Source organism: Aethalodelphis obliquidens, unplaced genomic scaffold (genome assembly GCF_003676395.1).
Source record: "Aethalodelphis obliquidens isolate GAN/ISIS:26980383/991018 unplaced genomic scaffold, ASM367639v1 scaffold14, whole genome shotgun sequence".
In the NCBI taxonomy this organism is placed as follows: Eukaryota; Metazoa; Chordata; class Mammalia; order Artiodactyla; family Delphinidae; genus Aethalodelphis; species Aethalodelphis obliquidens.
In genome coordinates, this window is record NW_020837958.1 from 23,996,857 (window position 1) to 24,017,443 (window position 20,587).

Genomic DNA, 20,587 nt, shown 5'->3' on the forward strand with positions numbered 1-20,587 from the left:
AGAGAAGAACCCTATAAGATCATGTCAGAACTGATGATGAAATTATGAGGTATTCAAGAGAATAAATGGACACCAAGTGAAAATCTAATAAAAGATGATAAGAAAAACAGGATACCTATCAAAAGAATGAAAATGACATAGAGAAGTAAAAAGCGTCTCAGGAAAATTGTTTGATATGAAGACAGGCAAAAAAGACCAAACATACAGATAACTGGAGTCCAAAGAAAATAATCAAAGCACTGGAAAATAATTATATTTTAAAACTATAACCCAAGAACACTTTCCAGAAAAACAAACAAACAAAAAAAACCAAACAAAATAAAAGATACATAGTTAAAGGATCCACCAGGAACAGGGAAAACTGACTTAGAACAACCAATTCCAAGACATAATGTGTTAAAACAATCAGATTTTAAAACAAACAAACAAGCAAACAAAACTCTCCAAGGCCCCAGGCAAGATGATAAATTAATGTACAAAGGCAAAGAACTTCCTACTAAATGAGGACACACCAGAGGCATTTCCAGTAAGATCAGGAACAAGGCAAAGACACCAACTATTATTCAACATTGTTCTGTAATTATCAACCAATTAATTGAATAAAAGAAAATAATTATAGACATAAGAATTGGTAAAGAAAAGTAAAATATTTCTATTTAAAGATTATATGATAATATACCTCGATAGCCTTAATGAATCAATAAAACTAATTCAATAAAGAATTCATCAGGGCATTAGAAGATAAAACTAACACTCAGAAGACAATAACATATAACATGTAAGTAAATACATAATTTATAATAGCAACAAAAATATAAAATACTTAGGATTAAACTTAAGAAAGTTTTATAACTCTATAACACTCCTGAAAAACCCCAAAGTAGGCTTAAACTAAGACATACCTTTCCCTTGACAACTTCTCCTTGATTAGAATGTCTCATCATCAAAATACCAGCCTAGGGCTTCCCTGGTGGCGCAGTGGTTGAGAGTCCGCCTGCCAATGCAGGGCACACGGGACCGGGACATGATGCCCCAGTCCAGGAAGATCCCACTTGCTGCAGAGCAGCTGGGCCCGTGAGCCATGGCCGCTGAGCCTGCACGACCGGAGCCTGTGCTCCGCAACAGGAGAGGCCACAACAGTGAGAGGCCCGCGTACCGCAAAACAACAACAACAACAAAAAGTACCAGCCTACCTAAGTTAATTTATAAACTTAATTTGATACCCATAAAAATACCAACCATCTTGTTTAGTAACAAGCTAGACAAGTTGATACTAAAGTTTATATGGAAGAATAAACATGTAGAATGTACAAGGAAACACTGAGAGTAAGAGCTATGACGAGGTATTAGCCCAACTAGATATTAAAACATACTAGAGGTAAGCCACTACAATTAAACGAGCCTTCTGAATCACTTTGCTGCACACCTGAAACTAACACAACATTGCAAATCAACTATACTCTAATATAAAATAAAAATTAAATTAAATAAATAGCCTGCATGGATAGTTAGCTAGATCAACAGAATAGTTGCTTTCATCCAGAAAGCAACTCAACTGCATATAGAAATCTAGCATATGATAAAGGTGGTACCTCAAATCACTGAGGCAATGATAAACATTTTAATAATAGATTTGGGACAAGTAGAATAGAAAGTGCATATTTAACTTTATAAGAAACTGTCAAAGTTGTTTTTTTAAAGTTGCTATACCATTTTGCATTCCCACCACCAATGTTTGAGATTTCAAGTTGTTCCATATCCCTGATAGCACTTATTGTTGCCAATCTTTTAGATTTTAGTTATTCTAGTGTGTGTGTGGTGGCATCTTAATGACATTTTAATTTTTATCCCCTTAGTGAATAAAGATGTTGTACATCTTTTGATGTACTTATTGGCAATCCATAATTATATTCCTTTGGTGATGAATCTTTTATCTTTTGTCCATTTTAAATTTTGTCTTATTATTGAGTTGCGAAAGTTCCTTAAATAAAAGTCCTTTATTGATATGTGTGTTGCAAATGTTTTCTCCAGTCTGTGTTTTGCCTTTTTATTTTTGTAACTGTCTTTTAAAGAGCATACATTTTTAATTTTAATGAAGTTAAATTTATACATTTTTTAAATTGTGCTTTTTGCATTTGATCTGAAAAGTCCATGCCTAACTCCAAACCACATACGATTTTCTCCTATATGTTCTCCTAGAAGTTTTATAGTTGTAACGCTTACAATTAGTTCTCTCATCCATTTCAAGTTAATTTAAATTTTTGTACAGGATAGAAGCAAGATTCACATTTTTCATGTAGATAGCCACTTGTTCTAGCATCATATGTTGAAAGGACTATCCTTTCCCCAATGAATGACCAGGCACCGTTGCTGAAAATCAATTGACTATATATATGTGGATCTATTTCTGGACTCTCCTTTTATTAAAGATTTTTCTTTGGAATAATTTCAAATATATAAAAAAGTTACAAGAATAATTCAAATAATACCCATATATCCTTTAATTCTTTTATTGTAAAAATATTGCTGCATTTGCATTTTATCTCACTTCATATATTATATTTCCCCATATATACATGCCTTTTTCTGAACCACTTGCAAGTAAGTTGGTTGAATATGTACATCATGGTCCTTTACCCTTAAATACTTTATTGTCTATTACTAATAATAAGGATATTACCCTACATAATCACTGAGAAGAAACCTTAGGAATAAGAGCTGTTTTCTGCAGTTCCTCCCTCTGTGATAATATAGTGTTTTCTTTCTTGTCTTTTCGATTACCTAGTTAAAAACTTTACACCTAGCTATCAATTCTTTACATTAAATTGTGTTAAAAATTTAAGTTTATTTAAAAACTTATTTCATTACTGAAATGGAAAAGCAGTATAATTTGCTATAAATGAAAACTTATAATAATAGGATGAAAAGGTTTAAAATGTTATTAAATTTAAGCTAGATACTGCCATCTGATGGAAAAATCTGAGCTTCCACTTTGTTGTAAAAGAAAATCAGCAAGTGCTAACAAGGTACTGACCTGAGGTGTAATGCATTTGTCTGTATCAAGGGTTATAAGTACAAACCTTTGGGGAATATTTATAGCAGAAACATCTGTAGACAGCTAAATACTCTCAATATATTTTGAACAATGTAAAATATGTAAACCTCATTCTGACAACTTTGCTTTTTTGAAAACATACCATGAAAATATTCTCCAAGGGCACTAATTGTAATAGTGAAAAGTTTGAAACAGCCTAATCTTTTTCAATAGACGAATAGACAAATAAGTTATGCAAAATTTATAATATGGTACCCTGTGTTGTGTTAAAAAGCACAAGATAGATCTGTGTGTACTCAAAGGGAAGTATGCCAATAATATACTATTTAGTGATAAAAGAAAATCTTAGCAAAAAAGTAAATAAAGATTCCATTGCTCCAGGAAAAAAAAAAAGTGTATGTATTTTACTTCACATGCACATAAAAATAAGACTGAATGGCTATTACCAAATAGCCATAGTTACTTCTGTGGAATTCAATGGAGGTGTAATTTCACTTAAAACTTTGCACATCTCTTTATTGCTTGGAATTTTTTAGATACATGTCCTACTTTTATAATTAAAAAAATTAAATGGCCATTAATCAGAACAATTAAAATATCCATCCAATCAAGAGTTTATATAAAGATTTACAGAAACCACAGTTTATATGCTAGTTGCCTTCTATTTATTCTTAAAAATTTCCCCTCTTATTTGCCTTAAATGAAACTGTTGGAATAACATTTCACTTGGTTTGGATGTAGACATGAAAATCAGTCTCATAAAAAGGAGGCTGTGATGCTGTGCAAGCAGAGCAGTAAAAGCATATCTCACTGAGTAAAAATACTGCTACTAGCAACCAGGGGTCTGTAACCTGATTGTTTCTTTATTGAAATCATAGCAGGAGTCTCCTAACATCCTCTATGCATGTAATATTGTCATGGTTCAAAGCAAGAACCTGCAACCATAGTCTTCTTGCATAGCTAATGAAACTGTCTAAAGAATTGAGATAATAGAACAATTGCCTTCACAGCTTTCTGAGATCAACACACACACAAACATCCATACATGACCTTTCTTCTATCCTCTAAATTCCTAGACGCAGAGGAAAACAAACAAACAAAAAATTATTGTGTTAAACACTAAGTGCTAACCCCATGCTAAGAAAATATACATATATCATTTAATTATCAAATAACCCCATAAGGAAAGTACTATTGCTATTCCTATTTTACAGATATAAGTCTCATAGAGGTTAAATAACCTGACCATATTTATATGCTTCTAAGAGAAAGAGCTTGGATTTGAACCCCATGTACCTAAATGCTAAGGCCCAACTTCTGAACCATCAAGCTATCTCTGCACTGTGGTTAAGACCATTCTGACAACAGCATTTTGCTCACAAATGAATGACTAAATGGTAGCGTAGATACAAAACTGGGAAGATGGGAAACATAGTGGGTGAGAATAGTAGTAAAAAGAATGGAATACGATGCCATTGTGAATAAAAACCACATAATCAAGTTTTAATCAGTTTGATTCTGTGTAAGAAACTTACCTAATCAAATTAAAAGGCTGCTCCTTGTAAAAATAGGAAAACCGAGCCCAGTTCTGGCAAAGTGTGTACCTTTCATTGACAGGATTTGGAGGTTCTGATGGCTTCCAATATTGACCCTACAGACACGCAAGAAGAAATTACTGAATGACAAAGCAAAAGACAAGGGTGAATAATGGAACACTGCCTTTATAAAAAGCCTAGTGAATGAGGCAAATGTTCTCTTTCACTTTTCGATTTGGATTTTCATATTCTATTGATGTAAATTACTAAATCATTTAGTGTATTGTAGAGTGTAGTACATTTGCTACACTGTACAATAAATGAAAATAATAGTGCTTTATTTATTAAATTTTCACAGCCAGCTATCTAAAAACACAAGTTAAAGTCTGAGACTTTGGCTTTACTCAAGCTGCTCCTTTGACCTGGAGTCCTCCTTTCATCTCTACTCAAATTCCAACAGTCACAGCTCAGGGATTCCCACAACTGTATAACTGGCTGGGACTTTGGAAATAGGCTGACATTTTTATATTATAGATGGAAAAACTGAACCCCAAGCAAAGTTAAGTGAATGATCCAAAGTCACACAGCTATGACTGGAATCTCCTCTAGGCAACGTGTCTTGTCCTCACTGGCCATCGCTGATATGTTTCCCAAAGGACTTAAAATATAAAACAGACTTTAGCACTTAAAAGCCTCAATATTGTTTCATAAGTTCCTTCCCCATTTTTAGGTACTGAGTAGGCTTACTAATATAAAGTTAATTAGGGCCTAGCAGAGCACTGTCTACACATAGCTGTTCAATATTTTCTCTTGAACTGTTTGCCTAGACAAGTAAACTACTGAAGACAACACTGAGCAAACACCCAATCTAAACTTAAGCACATATGAAAATCTCTATATGACAAGGTATAAGATTTTATATCATCCAGATTCCAAATTCTGTCTTCTTCTCTAGGTTGTCCTACTGAACCTTGAGAAATGAAATAGAAAAAAAGAAAAAAGCTGCCTATTTGCGTATCTTTAAAAAAAAAAAAGGTTCTTTAAAGCACATAAGAGAAAAATCCAGTACCTAAATCTGTATTCAGGAGAGAAGAAAGGAAAAAAGGTAAAATTAATAGTAAATGATAGTTCTCTGTAGCAAGAGCTCAGTAACACTGATTTTCTAGTGACCGTGGAGGACTCTTCTGGAAGGCTAGATATATGGAGTAAAATTGCTGGTGACTGAGGACAGTTTGGCTTTATGACCTGGTGAGAGTAAGAAAAGAATCAATGCCCTAAAAACAAACAAACAAACAAAAAAATCCTCAAAATCTTCAAAAGAAGAATGAGCCCTTTTGCGAAGAATGATTAACAAAGAATGTGTTGCAAAGTGTTTATTAACTATAGATCTCTCTACTTGATCAAACGCTGTGGCATCATTTAGAATCCATAATCCCCTAGAAGTTCTTTTGCCCCAGGGAAAAGTGTGTGTATGTGTGTATGCGGGGTGGGGTAGTTTCTCTAATACAAGTTAAATTCACCTGAATTGATACTAGTGTTGAGAATTGCCACTCATTTTGAAAAATTCCGCTAACATACCAAAGATAATCAACTAACCAATGTTGAACAGACCTAGAGTCAACAGTTAACATACTGTTGAATAAATATTGACAGAGGAAAGCTGGAAAAGAGAGAGATTGGCTTTGGGCTTTTGGAAACCATGACAGCAACATCATTTTCAAAAACATGGGCAGGACTTCCCTGGTGGCACAGTGGTTAAGAATCCACCTGCCAATGCAGGGGACACAGGTTCGATCCGTGGTCTGGGAAAATCCCACATGCAGAGAAGCAACTAAGCCTGTGTGCCAGAACTACTGAGCCTGCACTCTAGAGCCCGGGAGCCACAACTACTGAGCCTGTGTACTGCAACTACTGAAGCCTGCACGCCTAGAAACCCATGCTCCACAAGAAGAAGCCACTGCAATGAGAAACCTACACACTGCAACGAAGAGTAGCCCCTGCTTGCTGTAACTAGAGGAAGCCCACATGCATCAATGAAGACCCAATGCAGCCAATAAGTAAATAATAAAATTTAAATTTAAAAAAGGGCAATGATTTAGATGCTACTTGTTTAAATAGAAATACCTAGTTCTTTTATATTCCAAAGGAATGTGTTTCTTGAAAAGAGGTCATCATCAAAAAGTCTTTACAAGTATAGCGAGTTAAACAGGAAAAAAGGAAACCAAGGTTCCAGGAGATGATCCAAACTAGTTTATATGTGTTCAGCCAAATAATATCTACTGACAACAGGTGATGAAATTTAAACACTGAATATCCAAAAGGAAAGGTTTCTCTCAGAAACCCCCAGAAACTAGGCTATCTCAGTTGACAAGCCAAGTTTTAGGTTTGGTTGAATGGGTACACCTTATAAAATGTCACTTCTTTGTTGAACTCAATATTTTTGTACATGATCTGCCAGCCTCAATCCTACTGCAGAATCTCGGTTGTTTGTCTGAATCTTTCTTATGGACTGAAGTCTTTAGCTTTTTTTGCAGTTGTACTTATGCTTTATTTCCCAGAAATTCCTAGTCTGTGAGCTTGGATTCATAGTTGTGTTCCAGTAATACCTAACAGAATTCTTTACATATAATTAAAACCAATTATACATTTGACGAATGAATACATGAATGCATGCAATTTAAGTCCTTTACAACTTAACTTTATAAATAAGAAAAGATTTGATGGATAGAAATTTCCAAAAGTTATGTCCTAAAATATTCTTTTAATAAAACTGCTATTTTCAATATGTGTTCTAAAGAAAATTCATGTGCAAATGTAATAATTTTTAAATGAATTTCCACCGAAATCTCAATGTAGAGAGGTATTAACTATGTGTTTCAGCATAGTTCTCAGCTTGGACCTAGGGAGTCTGTGGGGATTTTCCCAACATGAGCGAGATTAAGCAACCCGTCATAAAACAGGAAGCAAATGGAAGATTCCTTCTCCCAACAAGGCAGCCTCTGAATGTGGGAAAGGGAAAATGGGCTCAGTATTTCAAGACCAAGCACATACTTACATCATGGAGTGGAAAGGCAGATGAATAAGTGTGAGAATTTAGCAGTCTTTCAATCCCAAACCTTTTCTTCCCATCCTCTATGCCAAAAGGACACCGTGAGAGAATATAATAAACCTATAAGGTAAGCATAAAGAAACACACATTTCAGAACTTTATGCTTTCTATATTTTTTTCAAGTCACAATTTAACAGAGTCTACTTTGCCTCAGTACAGGCTCTGATTATGGAAGGAACCTTCCCCTTTTTGTTTGGGGGAAGATGTAGAGGTTGGGGTTGTATGGAGTCACAGGTATTTCACCTCCTGGGTATGAGAGCTCCTTATTCCCTTGGGGAGAGGGGGAATGGGTCATATAAGTTATTTTTCTTCTCCTGTCCCAAGCTCCCCTGGGAGTCCTTTGTACCAGAATTCATACTATAATCAGGGTTTCAAGTTAGAGTCTAATACCACTGCTACTAATAGTTCAGGTAGGATAATATGGAGTAGAATTGACACTTGGCCAAGCTGTCTTCAATACTTTTCATTAATTACTCTGATGTTTTGAATAGGGCCTTTTCTTGATATCAGAATTTATTAACTCAAGATTATCACACCTCTGCAACTACTTTGCAATCATTTACATATTTTTATCAGTTTTTTCCTCCATATAATTTGGGCTTTGTGTCCTCTGCTTTTGTATATTTCTCAATTCAATCTCATCTGTTTTTTGTCTTGCAGGAACTTTCCAGTATTTCTGCTTTTCTGACTGCTGACTTTGGTCATTTTAGCACTGTTCTATTTTTTTTTTCTATTTTTTTTAATCTCAAAAAAAAAGTTTATTTCTAAGGCAGGAGAGAATAGAGGTTAAAAGAATCTTCCCAAGCTGACCATAACTTTTTTTTTTTTTTTTTTTACTTTTTTGGTTCCATAAACTTTATTTTTCCTTTTTTTAAAATATCTTTATTGGAGTATAATTGCCCCACAACGTTGTTAGATTCTGCATATAACAAAGTGAGTCAGCCATACATACACATATATCCCCATATCCCTTCCCTCTTGCATCTCCCTCCCACCCTCCCCATCCCACCCCTCTGGGTGGTCACAAAGCACTGAGCTGATCTCTCTGTGTCATACGGCTGCTTCCCACTAGCTATCTAGTCTACATTTGTATATACCCTTCCCCCACCCCGTGTCCTCAAGTCCACTCTCTATGTCCGTGTCTTTATCCCTGTCCTGCCCCTAGATTCCTCAGAAACATTTTTTTTCTTTTAGATTCCATATATATGTGTTAGCATATGGTATTTGTTTTTCTTTCTGACTTACTTCACTCTGTAGCACAGACTCTAGGTCCATCCACCTCACTATAAATAACTCAATTTCGTTTCTCTTTATGGCTTAGTAATATTCCATTGTATATATGTGCCACATTTCTTTATCCATTCATCTGTCAATGGACACTTAGGTTGCTTCCATGTCCTGGCTATTGTAAATAGGGCTGCAGTGAACATTGTGGTACATGTCTCTTTTTGAATTATGGTTTGGTCAGGGTATATGCCCAGTAGTGGGAATGCTGGGTCATATGGCAGTTCTATTTTTAGTTTTTTAAGGAACCTCCATACTGTTCTCCACAGTGGCTGTATCAATTTACATTCTCACCAACAGTGCAAGAGGGTTCCCTTTTCTCCACAGCCTCTCCAGCATTTGTTTCTTCTAGATTTTTTGATGATGGCCATTCTGACCCATGTGAGGTGATACCTCATTGTGGTTTTAATTTGTACTCCTCTAATGATTAGTGATGTTGAGCATCCTTTCATGTGTTTGTTGGCAATCTGTATATTTTCTTTGGAGAAATGTCTATTTAGGTCTTCTGCCCATTTTTGGATTGCGTTGTTTGTTTTATTGATATTGAGCAGCATGAGCTGTTTGTATATTTTGTAGATTGTCAGTTGCTTCATTAGCAATTATTTTCTCCCATTCTGAGGGTTGTCTTTTTGTCTTGTTTATGGTTTGCTTTGCTGTGCAAAAGCTTTTAAGTTTCATTAGGTCCCATTCGTTTACTTTTGTTTTTATTTCCATTTCTCTAGAAGGTGTGTCCAAAAGGATCTTGCTGTGATTTATGTCATAGAGTGTTCGGCCTATGTTTTCCTGTGAGAGTTTTAGTGTCTCACCTTAAATTTAGGTCTTTAATATATTTTGAGTTTATTTTTGTGTATGGTGTTAAGGAGTCTTCTAATTTCATTCTTTTACATGTAGCTGTCCAGTTTTCCCAGCAATACTTATTGAAGAGGCTGTCTTTTCTCCATTGTATATTCTTGCCTCCTTTATCAAAGATAAGGTGACCATATGTGTGTGAGTTCATCTCCGGGCTTTCTATCCTGTTCCATTGATCTATCTTTCTGTTTTTGTGCCAGTACCATACTGCCTTGATTACTGTAGCTTTGTAGTATAGTCTGAAGTCCAGGAGCCTGATTCATCCAGCTCCGTTTTTCGTTCTCAACATTGCTTTAGCTATTCGGGGTCTTTTGTGTTTCCATACAAATTGTGAAATTTTTTGCTATATTTCTGTGAAAAATGCCAGTGGTAGTTTGATAGGGATTGCACTGAATCTGCAGATTGGTTTGGGTAGTAGAGTCTTTTTCACAATGGTGATTCTTCCAATCAGAGAACATGGTATATCTCTCCACCTGTTTGTATCATCTTTCTTTCATCAGTGTCATAGTTTTCTGCATACAGGTCTTTTGTCTCCTTAGGTAGGTTTATTCCTAGGTATTTTATTCTTTTTGTTGCAATGGTAAATGGCAGCATTTCCTTAATTTCTCTTTCAGATTTTTCATCATTAGTGTATAGGAATGCAAGAGATTTCTGTGCGTTAATTTTGTATCCTGCTACTTTACAAAATTCACTGATTAGATCTAGTGGTTTTCTGGTAGCATCTTTAGGATTCGGTATATATAGTATCATGTCACCTGAAAACAGTGACATTTTAACTACTTCTTTTCCGACTTGGATTCCTTTTACTTCTTTTTCTTCTCTGACTGCTGTGGCTAAAACTTCCAAAACTATGTGGAATAATAGTGGTGAGAGTGGGCAACCTTGTCTTGTTCCTGCTCTTAGTGGAAATGGTTTCAATTTTTCACCATTGAGAACAATGCTGGCTGTGGGTTTGTCATATATGGCCTTTACTATGTTGAGGTAAGTTCCCTCTATGCCTACTTTCTGGAGAGTTTTTATCATAAATGGGTGTTGAATCTTGTTGAAAACTTTTCTGCATTGATTAAGATTATCATATGGCTTTTATCCTTCAGTTGGTTTATATGGTGTATCATTTTGATTGATATGTGTATATTGAAGAATCCTTGCATTCCTGGGATAAACCCCACTTGATCATGGCGTATGATCCTTTTAATGTGCTGTTGCATTCTGTTTGCTAGTATTTTGTTGAGGATTTTTGCATTTATGTTCATCAGGGATATTGGCCTGTAGTCTTCTTTTTTTGTCACATCTTTGTCTGGTTTTGGTATCAGGGTGATGGTGGCCTTACAGAATGAGTTTGGGAGTGTTCCTCCCTCTGCTATATTTTGGAAGAGTTTGAGGATAGGTGTAGCTCTTCTCTAAATGTCTCATAGAATTCGCCTGTGAAGCCATCTTGTCCTGGGCTTTTGTTTTTTGGAAAATTATTAATCACAGTTTCAATTTCAGTGCTTGTGATTGGTCTGTTTATATTTTCTATTTCTTCCTGGTTCAGTCACAGAAGGTTGTGCTTTTCTAAGAATTTGTCCATTTCTTCTAGGTTGTCCATTTTATGGGCATAGGGTCACTTGTAGTAATCTCTCAGGATCCTTTGTATTTCTACAGTATCAGTTGTTACGTCTCCTTTTCCATTTCTAATTCTATTGAGTCTTCTCCCTTTTTTCTTGATGAGTCTGGCTAATGGTTATCAATTTCGTTTATCTTCTCAAAGAACCAGATTTTAGTTTTATTGATCTTTGCTATTGTTTCCTTCATTTCTTTTTCATTTATTTCTGATCTGATCTTTATGATTTCTTTCCATCTGCTAACTTTGGAGGTTTTTTGTTCTTCTTTCTCTAATTGCTTTAGGTGTAAGGTTAGGTTGTTTATTTGAGATGTTTCTTGTCTCTTGAGGTAGCATTGTATTGCTATAAACCTCCCTCTTAGAACTGCTTCTGCTGCATCCCATAGGTTTTGGGTTGTCGTGTCATGTTTTCATTGTCATTTGTTTCTAGGTATTTTGATTTCCTCTTTGATTTTTTCAGTGATCTCTTGGTTATTCAGTAGCTTTTTTCCTGTAATTGATATCGAGTCTCATAGCATTGTGGTCAGAAAAGATACTTGATACAATTTCAATTTTCTTAAATTTACCAAGGCTTGATTTGTGACCCAAGATATGATCTATCCTGGAGAATGTTCCATGAGCACTTGAGAAGTAAGTGTATTCTGTTGTTTTTGGATGGAATGTCCTATAAATATCATTTAAGTCCATCTTGTTTAATGTGTCATTTAAATTTTGTGTTTCCTTATTTATTTTCATTTTGGATGATCTGTCCATTGGTGAAAGTGGGGTGTTAAAGTCCCCTACTATGATTGTGTTACTGTCGAGTTCCCCTTTTATGGCTGTTAGCACTTGCCTTATGTATTGAGGTGCTCCTATTTGGGTGCATAAATATTTACAATTGTTATATTTTCTTCTTGGATTGATCCTTTGATCATTATGTAGTGTCCTTCTTTGTCTCTTGTAATAGTCTTTATTTTAAAGTCAATTATGTCTGATATGAGAATTGCTACTACAGCTTTCTTATGATTTCCATTTGCATGGAATAACTTTTTCCATCCCCTCAATTTCAGTCTCTATGTGTCCCTAGGTCTGAAGTGAGTCTCTTGTAGACAGCATATATACGGGTCTTGTTTTTATATCCATTCAGCCAGTCTATGTCTTTTGGCTAGAGCATTTAATCCATTTACATTTAAGATAATTATCAATATGCATGTTCCTATTAATTACCATTTTCTTAATTGTTTTGGGTTTGTTATTGTAGGTCTTTTCCTTGTCCTGTGTCTCCTGCCTAGAGAATTTCCTTTAGCATTTGTTGTAAAGTTGGTTTGGTGGTGCTGAATTCTCTTAGCTTTTGCTTGTCTGTAAAGGTTTTAATTTCTCCTTTGAATCTGAATGAGATACTTGCTGGGTAGATGAATCTTGGTTGTAGTTTTTTCCCTTTCATCACTTTAAATATGTCCTGCCACTCGCTTCTTGCTTGCAGAGTCTCTGCTGAAAGATCAGCTGTTAACCTTATGGGGATTCCCTTGTGTGTTATTTGTTGCTTTTCCCTTGCTGCTTTTAATATTTTTCCTTTGTATTTAATTTTTGATAGTTTGATTAATATGTGTCTTGGTGTGTTTCTCCTTGGCTTTATCCTGTATGGGACTCTCTGCGCTTCCTGGAGTTGACTGAGTATTTCCTTTCTCATATTAGGGAAATTTTCAACTATAATCTCTTCAAATATTTTCTCAGTCCCTTTCTTTTTGTCTTCTTCTTCTGGGACCCCTATAATTCGAATGTTGTTGTGTTTAATGTTGTCCCAGAGGTTTCTGAGACTCTCCTCAATTCTTTTCATTCTGTTTGTTTATTCTGCTCTGCAGTAGCTATTTCCACTATTTTATCTTCCAGGTCACTTATCCATTCTTCTGCCTCAGTTATTCTGCTATTGATTCCTTCTAGAGAATTTTTTTTTTTTTTTTTGGCTGCATTGGGTCTTTGTTGCTGTGCACACGTTTTCTCTAGTTGCAGTGAGTGGGGACTACTCTTCGTTGTGGTGCGTGGGTTTTTCATTACGGTGGCTTCTCTTGTTGTGGAGCATGGGCTCCAGATGCATGGGCTTCAGTAGTTGCATCACACGGGCTCAGTAGTTGTGGCTCGCGGGCTCTAGAGCACAGGCTCAGTAGTTGTGGCGCACTGGCTTAGTTGCTCCGTGGCATGTGGGATCTTCCCGGACCAGGGCTCGAACCCGTGTCCCCTGCATTGGCAGGCGGATTCTTAACCACTGTGCCACCAGGGAAGCCCCCCTTCTAGAGAAATTTTTATTTCATTTATTGTGTTGTTCATCGTTGTTTGTTTGTTCTCTAGTTCTTCTAGGTCCTTGTCAAACATTTCTTGTATTTTCTCCATTCTATTTCCAAGATTTTGGATCATCTTTACTATCATTACTCTGAATTCTTCTTCAGGTAGACTGCCTACTTCCTCTTCATTTGTTTGGTTTGATAGGTTCTTATCTTGCTCCTTCATCTGCTGTGTGCTTCTCTGTCTTCTGATTTTGCTTAACTTACTGTGTTTGGGGTATCCTTTTTGCAGGCTGCAGGTTTGTAGTTCCCATTATTTTTGGTGTCTGCCCGGAGGGGACTGGTGCATGTGTTCTGGTGGATGAGGCTGGATCTTGTCTTTCTGGTGGGCAGGACTGCGTCCAGTGGTGTTTTGGGGTGTCTGTGAACTTATTATTATCTTAGGCAGCCTCTCTGCTTATGGGTGGGGTTGTGTTCCTGTCTTGCTCATTGTTTGGCGTGGGGTGTCCAGCACTGGAGCTTGCTGGTCATTGAGTGGAGCTAGGTCTTAGCGTTGAAACAGAGATCTCTGGGACATCTCTCGCCAATTGATATTATGAGGTCTCTGGTGGTCCAATGTCCTGCACTCGGCTCTCCCACCCCAGAGTCTCAGGCCTGACACCCGGCCAGAGTACCAAGACCCTGTCAGCCACACGGTCAGGTACATGGAGAGTTTCGTGCCTTTTGGGAAGTCTGAGGTCTTCTGCCGGTGTTCTGTAGGAGCTGTTCCACATGTAGATGTGTTTGATGTATTTGTGGGGAGGAAGGTGATCTCCACATCTTACTCCTCCACCATCTTGAAGGTCCTTCTTCTTAGCACTGTTTTAGATATACTTCTCTTCACCTCCCCTTTTAAATATTTTATTGTTTAAGGAATTGTTTATTGCAATGTTTGTCACCCTTGACAAACATTACATAATCATCATTATTTAATCTGGTTATTCATTTTAAGGGCAGTTTAATATTATGTCTTGGTAAATAAATGATACTTTATGCAAAATCGTTTTGATTTTTATAAATAATGTGATAAATATTAACTATTTTCCATACTTTGGATTATTTCCCTAGGAAAGATTCACCAAAAAGATTCTCCAAAAATAACTCTGTACTGGGGAGCTAACAAAGTGGAAAATTTTACTCTTCCAAATATTAAGACTTATTATAAAGCTATGGTAATAAATACAGCATGGTGTTGTCAAACAAAAACAAATCCAAACTTAGGAAAGATTTTAATGATTACTGCAAGAGGATGAGGGGAACTGTTGCAATAGAGAGATCTGGGAACATCTGAAAAGCCAAGCATAAAATGACTTCTTTTATAGGGAGAAGTAAGCCAAAGTTCAGGAAGTGTCTTTCTTTGTGTTAAGGAAGGGCTAGTCTACATGCCAACATTGGCTAAGGTTGAGGGTGCAGCAAAGTTTAGGATCTTTTGGGGAAGTAAGTTCAACTGAATTTTGGTTAATTTACCTAACAGTCCTTTGTTTCCAGGGATCAATGAGGATACATAGTTCAGCTAACCATTTATGAAACAAAGAATGGGAATGTGTCTAATGTTTATCACTATAAAGTAATAATGAAAGGAAGAAATTGTAAGGGTAAATATAGATCTAAAATACTACTCAGCCACAAAAAAAGAAGTCAATTTTGCCATTCACAACAACATGGATGGACCTGGGGGGTATTATTCTTAGTGAAATAAGTCAGAGAAAGACAAATACTGTAAGTTATCACTTACAGTAGAATGTGATATGTATAAACTAAAAAATAAAATAAATGAATGAACATAACAAAACAGAAACAGATTCACAAAGATAGAGAACAAACTAGTGGTTACCAGTGCGGAGAGGGATGGAGGGAGGGGTGAGATAGGGATAGGGAATAAGAGGTACAAACTACTATGAACAAAATAAATAGGATACATGGATATATTGTACAGCACAGGGAATATAGCCAGTATTTTATAACTTTAAATGGAGCATAATCTGCAAAATTATTGAATCACTATGTTGTACAAAAAAAAAAATGCCTAGTACATAGTAAGTTCTATTTAAGTGTTTGCTATTATTAACAGTAAGAGTATTTTAAGGAATCTCAAAATTATTTTGCACATTTGCAGGGTCACTGGATTAAGTATATACTTGCAAATATGATTACTTTAAGACGAATACAAATTTGGATACATGAGTTTGGTATATGTTAAAATGTATCAATAAGAAAGAAAGAAAGAAAGAGAGAGAGAGAGAAAGAAAGGGAGAGAGAGAGAGAGAGAGGGAGGGAGGGAGGGAGGGAGGGAGGAAGGAAAGAAGGAAGGAAGGGAGAAAGAGAAAGAAGAAAGAGAGTAAAGAAAGATGGAGGGACGGAGGAAGGAAGGAAAGAACTGAAATTTCCCTGGTGCCAAATCTTAGAGCATTTCCTTTAGAGAACTTGTAATTATAAATTCTTTTTCTCTTCTCTTTGAGATGTATGTAAATATTTTTAAAAGCTAAATAAGCCTCTTGCCAGTTTCATAACTCAGGAGAGTTTTTCTTAAGTTTTCCAGGAACCATCTCTTTTAAATGTAAACATCAAGAAAGATAACATCCCTGTTTCCTTGGCTCTATGGGAGTGTAGTCTAGGCACCTGGTTCCAAGCTGTAACTACCTACTCCACATAGATATATGAGAAGTTTTTATTTTTATTATTATTAATTGGGATAGAGACAACTAATACTGATGAACACTTCAATTAGCAGATGAATTTAGAATAAATTATGTGGCAAACAGTGCTGTCAAGTCAAACAGGGGGGTTATCTATGAATATTCTTTAAGTCATATAGGGAAGGGTGGTTCTTTGCAGTAAGCGGTTTTACAGAACAAGAAGAGTGGGAGATTTTTTTAAATTGTCCCGATTTTCTGGGAACAGAACTCAGTCAAAGTTCAACATTGTCAGTATGGATACAAAAACAGACATAGGTCAAAGCAGCAGAATAAAACCCAGAAGTAGATCTATGAATATCTAGACACATGAGTTATGACAAAGAGGGAACTGTAAAACAATATGAAAAGTTGAATGTTTTCAATAATTGGTGTAAGTCAAATGACTATACATATGGGGGAGAAAAGGCCTCTATTTTGCACCATGAAGAAAAATTAATTCCAAGTGGACAGTAGTTCTCAATGTGAAGAGTAAAATAATACGACTTCTAGAATACAGGAAATAACTTCATGATCTTGGTGGTAGTTAAAGGTTAACAGCTTTATTCATAAAGTAAAGGCTCGAGAAAGTAGACTACAGTTGACCCTTGAACAACATTGGGTAGGGGCACTGACCCTTTGGGCAGCCAAAAATGTGAGTATAATATATAGTTTGCCTTCTGTACACAAGGTCCCTCCATATCTGAGGTTCCACATCTAAGAATTCAACCAACCATGGATCATGTAGTAGTGTAGTATTTACTATTGAAAAAAATCCATGCATAAGTGGACGCTTGCATTTCAAACCCATGTTGTTCAAGAGTCAAGGGTGCATTGAAATTAAAAACATCTGTTTATGAAAAGAAACCATAAAAAGGATGAAAAAGGAAGCACAAAGTAAGAAAATATCAGTAAAATATATAATAAAGGGTTCAAAAAAAGAATATATAAACTGTTCCTACAAATCAACAAGGGAAGACCTAACTGAAAAACAAAATCAAGAGACATTAGCAGGGACTTAACAAAAGTGCATATCTAGGGCTTCCCTGGTGGTGCAGTGGTTGAGAGTCCGCCTGCCGATGCAGGGTACACGGGTTCGTGCCCCAGTCCGGGAGGATCCCACATGCCGCGGAGCGGCTGGGCCCGTGAGCCATGGCCACTGAGCCTGCGCATTCGGAGCCTGTGCTCCACAACAGGAGAGGCCCGCGTACCGCAAAAAAAAAAAAAAGTGCATATCTTAATGCCCAATAAACATAAACAAGGAGATAAATCTCATTTGATATTGCAAATTAAACCATAATGATACATACACAAATAAGTTTCCATAGAAAGTAATGAAAATTAATGAATAAAATTAACCAACCATAGCTAATTTAATCAACCAAATAAATGTTGAGCCAAAGAAGCCAGACTCAAAAGAATACATACCGTATGACTCCATTTTTTATAAAGTTTAAAAACAGATTATGCTAATATCTGCTGTTAAAAGTGAAACTCTACCTCTGCTGAGAGGGACAGGAATAGTGACCGGAAGGAGGCACTAGGGCTTCTGGAGGGCTAGGAAAGTTTTCTCTTTTGATCTGGGTGGTGGTTACATAGCTGTGTTCATTTTGTGATTGAATTCAAAGAGCAGTGCACACTTGTGTGCCTATCTCTATTTATGTTATGCTACAGTTTAAAAATAAAGAAAAAGAAAGACTGGTACTTTTTAGTGTTGAGAAAGATATGTGGAAAACAGCATTCTCCTATGTTGTTAATAGGACTCTAAATTAGTACATAATTTTGTAAAGGGTGATAGTGTAACACATACACATTTTCTTTTTCCTTGTCAATGGGAAGTTTCAAGACCCTAGGACTACAAATGGAGAGGAAATATTATTATTCAAAAGACTGAAAACAAAAATTAAAACAAAAATTAAAGAAAAGAAAGACTGAAAACAGTTTTAAATGGAAGGAAAAAGTTCTGATGTTTCTCAAATGCTATCTATTGTGAACAAAGTAATATGGCACCTGCCATGTCAGTAAACAAGGAATATTGCCTGCCACCAAGCCGTCAGCCACTGTAGCCTCCCCACACCAGGGAATTCAGGATGGAGAAAAACAGGATACACGTCCTACATAGTTAAGAGGCATATCAAAGGAATAATTTCAATGAGCCCAGACTCTTGCATCTTCCCATGCATAGAAAAGCACTAAAATCATTAACTTGAGATATCTGGTTTTTGTGATTAGCAGTAATCTTTTAATGTCCCACTACATGTATTTTTTCCAGCAACAAGTCCTATGTACCCTGGCTCCTCCCTTACCTGTTGTAACAGTTCCTCAGAGTTCGCAGTAATGTCCTTGAATAAAACATAATTCTCAACTTTCAGGTTGTGTATTTTTTTCAGTCAACACCATATACAAAGAAATTAAAACATTCCATTTCCAGTTGGAATGACCAATATTCTTTCTGCTATGCACTGAATTTATAAAAACCTAACTATAAGTTTATAAAACCATTTTACAAAAATCTTACAAAACAAAAGTCCTCTGGCTCTCAATTAAGTGATTTCCCCAATATTGCAAGAGGCCTCTCTTTGCTGTGTCCACACTGTCAACCACTCATTTTTAAACGACAGCTGGAGAAGTAGGGAGGTTAACAGCGTTAAGCGGTCCAAGTAGCCTTTCAAACCTGCCCTGCCCAATACCACCGAACACTTATCAAAATTTAAACAGAAACATCTTGTGGACATAGTATCACACATGCACACATATAAAAGCACACACAGGCACACATCCCTTACACCAAGGGATGTGCCCAAAGGTCTTCTCTACCTACAATTCTGTTTCTTGATGAAGATGGAAAGAAGCTTGACTCATCTTCAATGAGGAAGAGCTCCTGCCGATGTCTGGTGAATTGGGCAGTGAAATATTCAGCATGAGGATGCTTCACATTCCTTGGGAGCTTCAGAGGCCCAAGCATACAGCTAAAAGGGATTTTGTCAGCTCGAGGAATATCACTCTCCTTAATAGGCATTTTGATTCCCAACACTTCAGCGTAAGTAACTAATACCTCCCAAGGGGCATGGATCTTGACAAAATAAGTTTTCCCATCTTCGGAGTTCTGTATAAGATGGAGGCAAAATAACAGAAAGATTACTGAGTTGATTAAAGGAAGAAAATTTTACAAAATCTCAAACAAATTAAAGACATCAAGTATTTTCAATTTATTGAAAAATTTCAGCAAAACTTTGCAAATGCTCATAACAGTTATACATATTATACTTACATATATATGTATATATGTGTATACTATATGTGTGTGTGTGTGTGTGTGTGTGTGTGACAGAGAGAGAGACATAGAGACAGACAGAGACAAAGAATATTTTAAAAAATATATTTCAGGGTCAATGTACACTAGTCTGAAGTCCATAGAAACACATGTGGTTCTGGGAAATCTCTTAAGTTTTTAGCAACTAGCTATAAGCTTAGAAGTGTGTTTAGGGTATATGAGAAATACATACAAAGTATAAGATATACTCCCTCTTCTTACCCAGTTTTGATGTATCACCTACACCTAAAGGAGGAACTTCAGGTAATAAGGGTTCAACACACAGGAGAATAAGTTACACATAGAATATGTGGTATAATTCATATTTACTAGTTCAGTAAAATACAGGGATGAATAAGAAGTAGAGACTATTAATTTAGAAGTAGAGAGTATTAGAGTTTCATGGACAGGGTGGGATCTGAAATAGGTCTTTAAAAGTAATTTTGAAGGAAATTCTAGAAAACCAGTAAATGGTAGGAGGTTAAAAAAAAAAAACTTGGCATATTCATGAGCACAAAAAGTGTCTTGGCTTAACTAGAAGGTTGTGTTGCAAGAGAGCCAGGTTAACTAGTTAGGGTGCTAGATTATAGGCTGCCTTCAAAATGACACAGATGTGAAACAAAAACCATGTCTTTACTTTCTCTGGATCCTGACTAGAACTATTTATGCCTATTTTTAAAGTGTTCCACTCATCCCTTATCATCTCAAATTCAGAGCACTGACCTACTTATTTACCTGGAAGACCACAGGCCCTACCATCCTCAGTTACATGTCAGTAGCCAAAAAAGCTATTGTTTTACTCCCAAACACAAAGTCTAGCCAGTCAAAGGTCAGAGGAGAAGAAAACAAAACTTAAAAAACTAAGACTCT

General features: G+C 36.2%; 1 protein-coding gene across 4 annotated transcripts in view; it reads right to left on the reverse strand.

Annotated features, from left to right (window-relative positions):
* Positions 1-20,587, reverse strand: part of ANO5 (anoctamin 5) — a 97,827-nt gene that overhangs the window by 41,642 nt on the left and 35,598 nt on the right. For all 4 annotated transcript variants that reach the window (XM_027115175.1, XM_027115174.1, XM_027115173.1 and 1 more), the window contains exons 6-8: positions 19,226-19,510; positions 7,646-7,759; positions 4,591-4,706 (exon numbers count right to left, since the gene is read on the reverse strand). In XM_027115175.1, coding sequence (XP_026970976.1) covers positions 4,591-4,706; positions 7,646-7,759; positions 19,226-19,510 — 515 coding nt within the window. The remainder of the gene's footprint in view (positions 1-4,590; positions 4,707-7,645; positions 7,760-19,225; positions 19,511-20,587) is intronic.